The sequence below is a fragment of the Chenopodium album genome, chromosome 11 (assembly GCF_948465745.1).
Source record: "Chenopodium album chromosome 11, dcCheAlbu1.1, whole genome shotgun sequence".
NCBI lineage: Eukaryota > Viridiplantae > Streptophyta > Magnoliopsida > Caryophyllales > Amaranthaceae > Chenopodium > Chenopodium album.
The window spans coordinates 45,987,385-45,998,538 of NC_137844.1; the positions used below are offsets into that span (position 1 = coordinate 45,987,385).

General features: G+C 32.4%; 1 protein-coding gene across 2 annotated transcripts; it reads left to right on the forward strand.

The window, feature by feature from the left end:
• Positions 1-1,487: 1,487 nt before the first annotated feature.
• LOC145568961 (uncharacterized) lies at positions 1,488-6,351 on the forward strand. 2 transcript variants are annotated; one of them, XM_081628338.1, is made up of 5 exons: positions 1,488-1,706; positions 2,332-2,524; positions 3,676-3,798; positions 4,972-4,992; positions 6,159-6,351. In XM_081628338.1, the coding sequence occupies exons 1-4, from the start codon at positions 1,702-1,704 to the stop codon at positions 4,981-4,983; spliced, it is 333 nt and encodes a 110-aa protein (XP_081484464.1). In that variant the 5' UTR covers positions 1,488-1,701; the 3' UTR covers positions 4,984-4,992; positions 6,159-6,351. The 2 variants fall into 2 exon arrangements, with proteins under 2 accessions (XP_081484464.1, XP_081484463.1); XM_081628337.1 differs by having other exon boundaries at positions 4,976-4,992.
• The last annotated feature ends 4,803 nt before the right edge of the window (positions 6,352-11,154 follow it).

Here is an 11,154-nt window from a genome sequence, read left to right on the forward strand (position 1 = left end):
TATCCAGGTAGGTTGGAGGACGCTTGGGTCGTTGTGATCGTCAAACTTCTTGAATTGGACTTGAAGAACTTCTTTCTTGAGAGAAACTTTGTGAACTAGATGATGGGCCTAGACTAGTTGGTGATGATGGACTTGATCGTATTGCTGGCTGAATTGGGCCTTCTTCTTCACTTAGTCCATATGGAAGTATATCTCCTTGGGCTTGTGAATCATTCTCGATCCATTGTAGTTGTGCTCCTTCATTAAAAATGACATCTCTTGAGATAATTAACTTCTTGGATTCGGGCTTAAGTAGATGATATCCTTTAAACTTGTCAGTGTATCCAATGAAGACACATTTTTCTCCTTTTTCTTCCAACTTTTCCCGATTTTCTTTTGGGATGTGGGCATATGCTATGCACCCAAAAACTTTGAGGTGCTCAACTCTTGGCTTTCTCTTAGGCCAAGCTTCATATGGCGTCATGCTTTTTATAGATTTCGTGGGAGATCTGTGAAGAATATATACAACTATATGGACTGCTTCGGCCCAAAAAGATTTGGGCAGATTCTTGCCTTCCATCATGCTACGGGCCATTTCAGCAATTGTTCAATTTTTTCTTTCCGCAACACCATTTTGTTGAGGTATGCGTCTTACAGTTAACTCGCTTTTAATTCCATTATTTTTACAATAATTTTTGAATTCATTACTTGTAAATTCTCCCCCACGACCCGTTCTTAAAATTTTTAGAGAATGCCCACTTAGTTATTCTGTGAGGGCTTTAAATTGCAAGAAGTGGGAAAATGCTTGGAATTTTTCTTTCAAGAAATATACCCACATCATGCGTGAAAAATCATCAACGAACAACATAAACTATCTTTTCCCACCAAGAGATGGAGTCCTAGTAGGTCCCCATATATAAGCATGGACAAGTTGGAGAGGAGCTTTTGCCTTCCAAGATGAAGTTGGGAATGGCAATGTATGCATTTTGCCATATATACAACCCTCACAAATTTGTCTTTCATTAGTGAGGTGGGAGACCAACACTAGTGGAAAAATTGCTATTTGTAACACCCTATTCATAACGACCAATAGTATATTAGTTACAATTAACCTATTCGTAACGGGCAAAACAATGGTCCGTTACATTAAAGTTGCATAATGAGTACGGAGAGTGGTATTCGTAACGGGAAAAATGATGTCCGTTACAAAAATTGCATTATTCATAACGGACAACATTTTGCCCGATACAAATACTACACTCTTTGTAATGGGAAAAATTGGCCTGATACAAATAGTCAAAACACAAAACCCTAGCTTCACTTTTCCCTTTTCATTTCAAGCAACCGTTCTATCTTCTCTCTCTCTCTCTCTCTCTCTCTCTCTCCTCAATCAACTTTCATTCTCCTGAATCAACATTCAACATTCGTTCATAATCAACATTTTTTCTCCTCCATCAACTTTCGTTCTCCTCCATCAACTTTCGCTTCTTTTTTTTTTTTTTTTTTTTTCCATTTTCTTCTCTTTAAATTGTTGAATTTTGATTTCTCAAACCCTAATTTGTTTTTCGCTGCTCTTTTTTACATTTCAGGTCATCGATGTTCTTCACCTGGGTCGGACTAATGTTTCCAAAGTTTGATCTTCTTTTCTCAATTGTTTATCGCAATTGAATTCGAGAAAGTTGCCGAGTTTCCTTTGACTCACAAGAAGCGTCCGCGTTTAGGATGGGGTATGATTTATTTTTGGTACTTTATTGCGTTGGTTAATTTTTATTTTTTGGTTCAGATCTATAGTCCTTAATAATCTTGTATGATTCACAAATTTCTGCATGCTATGATGATTATGATATTTTTTTCTTTGATTTTTAATAATTCCTTGGATTTAGTCTGACATTTCTTAAATTGTTTCTTCAATTTATCCACTTATTGTTTCAATAAATATGATTATTTCTTTTGCTGTTGGATTTTTGGTTATTTTTGTTAGGAATTTGGTGGGTTTTGTATCTGAGTATTTGTTTTCTGGGTTAATTATGAATTGGGTACTATTTTTCACATGTTTTGAGTATCCTAAACGCCGCCGCCTTATTCCTCCCCTCTTTTGGTTAATTATGAATTAGATTTTTAAAATTGGAATGTATGATGTAATTTAATTTTACCTTAGTATAATGTAGTGATCAAGTGGGTCAATGTTGAGTGTTCAATGGGAAATGTTCTGAATTGAAACTGAGATTGTAATTGTTGTATAGTTTAGCTTGCATTCTTCCTATTGGACATGTCATCTGGTTTCAAGAGATTCTATTTTCGTTAAGTGTATAATTTCATATGTTTAATACAGCTTTTTCGACTGGCATGTAGGTCTGTGGTTATAGTTCTTGATCTAGGGTTGGGCAGCTCCTATCACTCTGTTGCTGATCAAGTTCTGAAATTGCTAATGGATTTCAATCTTGCCGAGGCCCTCCTTTTGAAAATGCAGCTTGCTGATCTTTATAATTATTGCCCACTCAATGATGTTGCAGTTCTCAGTAGCTCATCTTTGCATAAGCTGCAGGTATGGCACCATATATGGGTGGCACTGATTGTAGTGAAAATCTTCAAATCATTTCTATATTATAGTTATGCAAGGCTGTTACATGTGTTATTTATCTCCCTATATATGGTGTATTGAAATTAGAGCTGGCTAATCACCCATTTTTTATCAAATGAACTTATTTAGATTGACCCTCAAGGTTGCTGTCTTGCAACATGCATGTCCTTATGAGAAAGAAGTGCCTTATGAGGGTTATTTATCTCCCTGTTTTGTTAGTGCTTATGATTTGATATAATTTCATTGAGCAATTTAAAAAATCTTAGTAGACTATATTGTCATGGTTGCTCATTTCTGATTTTATTTCTATTAGCAATTTTATGTTCGACTTGTGATATTTTAGTGGTTTAGTACTACTTATATTACTAGGCCTCTAAAAATAACACGGCTACAATAATATAAGCTAATACAAGATAACTAGTTTCGAACAGAGGTATAAATGGGATTCAGCATAGCTTATAAGAAGTATTTGCTCATAGGACAAAAACCATATCATGTTGACTAGCTGATAAAAGACTTACCTTTGTCATATATGGGGATATATTGGTAAAGTTTGAGTGCATCATCCTTTTAGATTACTAGCAGTATCATAGTTTGCATGAAAGTTGAGTAAAGTATGGTTTTTTAATACATTACTTGGAATAAATAATTAATCAGTCTTATGTCTAATATAATTAGCCTTATGTTTGGAATTTAGTGATCTACTACGCTATAGATTTGCTACTTCAAGTCATGCCAAAATCAAGCCTATTTTATGTTTCTAAATATATATAAGTGGTACAATATTATTGTCTAATTTTATACTTCATTTTAAAATGGTCCCCACATCGATCTTTTGAGAAATCTTTGTTGTTACTTAGTAGCTGATGGTCTATGTTTCATGCTGAGAATGAGTGGGCAAAAGTTATTTGACAAAAATTTGAATTTTATTTGTTGGATTCAAAACTTAGCATTATGATTTAATGGCTTAATGGGCCTTATGGTTTACAGTTAGTTGCCACTAATATTTGCTTTGATTTTAAAGAATTGTGATAATTATTACTCTCTTACATGCATGATATCAAATATTTTAAAATATTGAGTGTTGATCTTTCGGGAACGGATGACTGATGAAGACTGGACCCCCAATCATGAAAGCTTTTCGGGATCTACAAAATGCTTGTCTGTTGATCTGCATTATGAGATACATGTATGAGATTGTTACTTCTCACTTGAAGTGCAAAGGTGTCTTAGAGGAGGTTAGTAGCTCTTTTGGCAATTTTGAAGCCTTTTTTTGCTCTAAATGCTCTCAAAGTGAGTAAATGGTCATATTTCATTGATTTCAATTCATAGAAACCAAAAAATAAGTTAATTATTGTAGACATCCAAATACGTCTCCCCAAAACCAAACCCAGTGATGAATGCCTTTCACATCATTTGATTGTCGAACAAAGTGAAAGTGTGAAAAGTCTAGTGATAAGGATGTTTTTATCAAAATATTTCTCTTTCTATTTTCGAAAATATTTCTTTTCTTACTCTATTTATGAAAAATAGCCAGTCCAATTTAGTTTGGTCCATGAAAAGGGTCCAATAATAGTGTAGTTGGATTGGGTTCATAAAGAGCTTTCCAATGACATATTATAAGCCCAATTCCGATAAATAATGAGGAAGTTATGGATTATATTGAATTGGACTCGAAATGATTTTTGTATGCGGCCCAATGATATTAAGGAGGGCCTATTAATTATTATTTGTAAGGTTATTATGATTGATTTTAATCTTCTACAATATCTAGAATGTTCTTTTTAGTTCTAATGGAATTAGAATTGATAATTATATTTTAAAGAATTTTATTTTGAATAAAATATGTGATTTGGCACAAATATGATTTTAATCTGCTTAACGCGGAATTATCTACTTAATCGTATTAAGAAGATGATTCCGCGTACAAAGCGCATTTTAATTTTGACTTAGCGCGAGACGACAAAGCTGTCGCTTGGCGCTAACAGCTGTCGCCTGGTGCTGCTCCTGTCGTCTGGTGCTAACTTTTGTCGCTGGCGACAGGAGGTATTTTATTTCGAATAGAACTTGATTTGGTTCCGTGCTATTTTTCCTATAAATAGGGGTCGTATTTTTCTGTTTTCAATCATTCATCAATTATTAACAATTATTCAACAATCAATCATCTCTTTCTTTTTTTCAAAAGCTAGAAGCTTTCTCTCTTTCTTCTTTTTCTAAACCTTCCCCTCTCTCAAAATTCCACATTCATTAGTTCTAGACACACCTAGCCAAGTTCGAAGTTGTCTTCGCCCTAGACGTGAAAGGTTGATAATTTCTGAGGGTTTGGTCCCAATTTCTATTTCAATTATTTAATTTAATTATTTGATTTATTATTTTCTTTGAAGTTATTAACATGTGTATTTTTTTATTAGAAAGAGGTATGAGGCATCGAAGTAAGTGTTTTAATGGCTTTATTGATATAGAAATCATGCTTAAACTACTTTGTTAATTCCTAGTATCATGTTAGGATGCTTTATTGATTCTTAATATCATGTTTAGGATTAATTAATATTTTTTATATTATTATGATGCATCCTACTCTTTCTTAATATCATGTTAGTATCATGTTAGGGTTAAAGCTTTGATCTTCAATGTTTAGTGACATGCTAGGGTTTGTTATTAATCTTGTTAGTATCATGTCTAGGATCTTGCTGTTATTATTATGCTTTTATGAAATTGAGAATATTATTATGATGATGATGATTGTTTTTATGTTGCTTGATATTATTATTGTTATTGCTTGATCACGCCATCTCTTGCAGGATTAAAGAGAATTTGTACTTGTGATCACGTTTAATAAGATAATTAATAATCTTGTTTAGGCTAATATGATTATAATTCAAGTGATCGTCCATAATAGTTTTGTTTGTGCATTAATTTCAATCAACATAGATAAACAGGTTTAGGGTTAATCTATTGATTGCATGTTAGTCAGAAAGTGCACATGAATACGAGAAGAATAAAGTAGAGGCTATTTTTAGGGCAGATTCAATCTCTTTTAGGTTGGATTTGTACCTTTATCCCTGAACTTCTAGTCATGGTTCAAGACCTTTTGGAGTTGACGATCTCCTGGATCGTTAAGGGGTGTAATCTTCACCCTGTGAACGGTTTACAAGTTCCTAAAACTTGTTGGCAATTCTTTTGCTCTAGCTTCCTTTCCTTTGGACGTCACCATGCTTAAGTGTATGATCACAGTGGGGCTTAAGTGTGGGATGCTTGAAATATTCCTTACAATTATGGATGTTATGAGTTTTATTTCCATAATTTGGACCAACACATGAAAGATGGGAAAAATAGAAGTCCCTTAGGCAATTTTAAAGCATTTTTGGCTCTAAATGCTCTCAAAAGTGAGTAAATGGTCATATTTTATTGATTTCAATTTATAGAAACCAAAAAATAAGTTAATTGTGGATGTTATGAGTTTTATTTCTATTATTTGGACCAACACATGAAAGCTGAGAAAGATAGAGTTGTATTTCTTTAATATGAAATATGGGAAAGAAAACATATATTTTTATGATTATTTTTATTTTGTAACCTCATTCATTTTTTTTGAAAGATTTTTGTCCAAGACAAGCCCCTTGTGATGTTGGCGAGTTGAATGTGGTTCGAGAACAATGGGCGCAATACTTTAGATCTAAATATTTATTGAATGCATAACTATTATGTAGAACAATGTAATAATATTATTAGTGTTGTTGTATGTGTTGGATAAACTTAAACAAGTTTTTATTTGTAATGTATTATTTATATCTTTATATTATTATGTCTTAATAATTTCCACGAATGTTCGGTATAATTGTTTATTTACAGGTATATATGTAGAGGAATAGGTTTATTATCACAAGAGAATTAATATTTATTAATTATAAATATAAATAAATGCTGTCGAAATTTATAAAAAAAAATTAATTTACAGACTATTTTTAATGGGCAGGAGAATTGCCCGTTACAAATAAGTACATATATATATATATACAAGTCGTTATTTGTAACTGGCACCGCCCGTTACGAATAATGGTGCCCGTTACGAAAAATGATTTATTCATAACGGGCGGTGCCCATTACAAATAAAAAACGCCCGTTACGAATAATGGTGCCCGTTACGGATGGGTTGTTTTTGCCCGTTACGGATGGGTTGTTTTTGCCCGTTACGGATGGCCTTTTTTCCACTACTGGCAATCACCATTTCTCCTCTTTAACAGTTTTAAACCGTCAAAGTTTAAATGCTCGAATCTTAAATGCCACAAAGTAGATTTATCTATAGTTGAAGAGAGAGCAGTATTGTGCTCCATTAATAGTTTTAGTGGAAATATTTTGTTAGGAGCCATTTCTACTTTAGCAATCAATTGTCCCTTTTTTCTTGTCATATATGAGGCATATATTATTGTCAAATTTCACCATATAGCCTCTTTGGATTAATTGACCGACACTTAGTAAACATTGTGAAAGTCCAAGGACATAGAAAACATCATAGATGTACTTGGATGAGCCGTTTTTTTTGTTTTTACGGCAAATGCCCCTTTGCCAGCAGCATTATGGTTACTTCTATCACCAAGTGTTATTTGTGTTTTTACATTTTCATCTAATTTCACAAAGGAATTTTTATTACCAGTCATGTGGTTCCGGTCTTGTGGTGAGAACAACCACTATCAATATGCCAAGTTTCATTAGAATCTTGTTGAGCATTTAAATTGGTATAAAATAATAGATCATTAGGATTTAGGATTATTATTTTCAATGAAATTGGCCTCTTCTTTTTGTCAATACCAACAATATTTCTCAAAGTGAGTGTGCCTTTTACACCTCTTGCACTTATGCCGACAATCTTTGGTATTGTGGCCATTTTTCTTGCACAAATTGCAATAGGAGCCTGATTGATTATTTTCTCGATTTCTTTGATTTTTATAATTTCCTCTCCCATTGCCACAGTTAAAATTACCTCTTTTTGATTGAAATTTTTTTTGTGGTCAATTTTATTTTCTCCATTATTAGAAAATTTTAATTTCGATTGAAAAACTTGTTCTAGTGGTTTCTCTTCAAATCTACGCAACCTTTCCTCATGAGCTATTAATGATCCCATCAATTCAATTAATGTGAGACTAGATAAATCTATATTAGCGTCTTTTATAGCAACCACAAAGTGATCATATTTTGCCGGAAGACTCCTCAAAATTTTTCGAACTATTTTTACGTCTTCAATTCTATCTCCATTAGACCGAATTTTATTAACCAAGTTTGAGATACTATCTAAATATGATTGCATTGATTGATCTTCCGACATTGATAAGTTGTCAAATTGTCCCCATAGTGATTGGAGTTTAAATAGTATTACCTTCTCCGATCCTCCATACTTAGACTCAAAGATACTCCATGCCTCCTTGGTCGTTGTAGCAGCCATGATTGTAGGGAGGATGGTTTCATCTAACCCACGATAGATCAAGGATAGGGCATGGTTATCCCTTATCCTATTTTGCTTGAGTTGCAATTTCCTTGTTTCACTCCAAGTAGTTTCTTGACTAGCATCCCTGGGTTGTTCATAACCATTTTGTACCAACTCCTACAAGTCTTGTGAGATAAATATGGACTTTATTTGCATTGTCCATTATTGGTAATTTTCACCCTTGAATGTGGGTACCCAATTAACTTGGGGATAGTTGAATGTGTTTGAAAATGGAGCACTAGAGGAGGTGGCCATGATAAAAATATTATGTGGTGTTTGTGTAGTTTATGTTGATGTGGAGTTTATGGTTAATGTATGGGAGACTTGGGAAATCTGGCTTGGATACCAAATGTTGGAAAATTGTTAGACGGAAGTAGTAGTGGGTTAGTTGATAATTGAAGAGGAAATGCTATATTATGTATAAAGAGAGAAATATTTAGTGATGAAATGGTTGAATTATATTGATTGAATGCTAAATTTTGAATAATGTCATTTCATTCTCCATATATCCTATGTAAACATATTTACTTTAAACACATATTCAATAAATTATTCTAATCTATCTTCCTAATTATCGATTGTTCTATCTCATGATATCCACCATAGTTATCAGAATTGGGATTCTACCTGGAATCGGTGAGTGGGATAGAATTGAATCGGTAAAATCGAATCGTAGAATCGTACGATTCTACAAAATTGTACAATTGAGTTTCAAAATATGACTAATGACTACATGCATAACTTTCAAGCAATGAAAATGATAATATTATATATTGTTGATAACATAATATCGACTATACAAATATAAAATAGTTTTAGAAGTAATTTTGCACGCACATAACTCAAACAATACACTACAAAATACTCCGTATAAAGATAGATTATTGGTACACATTCTTAACCACGAGATTACGAGATAATTGTTGTTAAATTATGGAAAAAAAAATAACGTTGTTGACTCTTAAAATTATTTTCCCTAATAAAAAAATCCAATGATAATAGAAAACTAAATGTCAAATTAGTTCATTTTAACGTGATAACTAAAGAATGACAACTATAACAAACTCATGTTATAAAAATGTTTTTTTTTATATGACCACAGTTGAGTGCATAAGACCCGTGAATACATTCTTATGTCCACAAAATTTGAATGGTTGGATAGGATTTTAAAATTTATTTAAATTGATGTCTCATAAGCTTTATTTTGATTTATATTGAATAATATATAAGTCATTGACTAAAGTTAGGCTCAACTTTGAACCCTTACACTCTTTAGGCTATAATATAAAATATATAAATGGTATGGGTACGAGACCAATTCTATTAGAAAGTGTACCTCAAGATCTTTCCAACGATATATTACAAGCCTAATTTCAACTTTGCAATCAAAAGTTATGGGTTTCGGAAAATTAGACTTGTTTTAGGAGTTGAATTGGTAGAATCGGTATAGAATCGTAGAATCGGTACCGATTCCACAGATTCTATGAGCGATGCTACAGCATAGCGATTCTATCGACGATTTACACCATTTAGGTGGATTGGGATCCGAATCACGAATCGCGAATTTAATAACATTAATATCAACATCAGAATGTTTAATAAAGAAACAAACTATTGTTAAAGAGTCCATAGTCTAATGAACACATCGATAGTATGAGATGCAAAATTAAGACCACTCACAAAATAACTAATGATCAATAATCACCCATGTGTACATGCTATTAAATAAAAACTAGTTTGTGCCCATACGATGCCTAGGTTGTTTATTGAATTCTATGAATTATTTAATCTATATGTCAAATTTTAAAATATATCATTGATACAAAATTTGTAAGGAATTGATGTGCTTTTGTGACGATTTAAACTATAATATTGGTGAAAATGTTCGATTAAATACATATAAAAAAAAAAGCAAAATAAGCATGAAATATTAGAAATTTCTAAAAAGTAGCCAAAAATAAATTAAATAAATTTTTTTTTCTAAACTTGTTGGGTTGACTCGAACCCAAAACTTTGGGATAGGGTTGAACGTTTATTGACTCGTCACCTGAAATGACCCGATCCGAAATGATTTCGGATCCGACCCGATTGACAGGTCTACACACAGTAATAAAATCATATTAGATTGTGAAGTATATTATTTTAATCGATTAGAATAATTTATAAATGGATGTTATACGTTTTTAAATATTTCAATTCCTTCGCTCTAATGATATACAATTTTTTTTTATTTTTTTTATTTTTTTATGTAGAGATACAAAATAAAATTATATGGTTATTATTGAGAGTTATAATCTAATATTTTTTTAATAAAATTATAACAATATTTTATCGAAAATAAAAGTCTAAACTAACAATTTTATCCTAAAAGTCTATCCAAATTTATTGAAAATAGAATTCTAAACTAACTTTACTATCCTAGTCTATCTAAATCTATACAATGTGGTGCGACATTTGGCGAAAAATTGGAACACCAAGTGTCGCTTGACAAGTGTTTTATTTGTCCCCTTATCATGACATTTTTAACACGATTTTGTACTCTTTCCCCTACCTAAATCCCTTTTTCTAACTCTTTTTGTGCATAATTATAGCTTTTGGCTTCCCCGATCTTTTTTATGTGTGTGTTCAAGTTTGTAGATACATTGAGAAATTGGTTATATAACATAAGCATGAAGAACTATATTGGAAGCAAAGCACAATAGCTAGGAGCGGGCATGCACCCTTGGAGGAACGGGCGCCCCTCCCTGATCCTCTCCATTCTGCCCAATATGTTCTTAGTGGAGCGGGCGTGCACTACAGGAGGAGTGAGTGTTCTTCCTTGAGCTTCCACAATCTGCCCATTTTGCTGCAGCCAAGGGCAGGTGCTCCAAGCACAGGAGCAGGCGCTCCTATCAAGAGGAGCGGGCGGTCTTCACTGTAAATTCGATTTTCTTGACGGATTTTCCTATGTAATTTTTAAGGGTATAAATACGACCCTTGTCTTCCTAATATATATATATATATATATATATATATATATATATATATATATATATATATATATATATATATATATATATATATATATATATATATATATATATATATATATATATATATATATATATATATA

What these genes read in the sequence shown, in the direction of transcription:
- LOC145568961 (XM_081628337.1), top strand. An exon ending in CATCTTTGCATAAGCTGCAG is followed by an intron (nt 2,525 to 3,675) that starts GTATGGCACCAT and finishes TGACTGATGAAG; the next exon opens with ACTGGACCCCCAATCATGAA.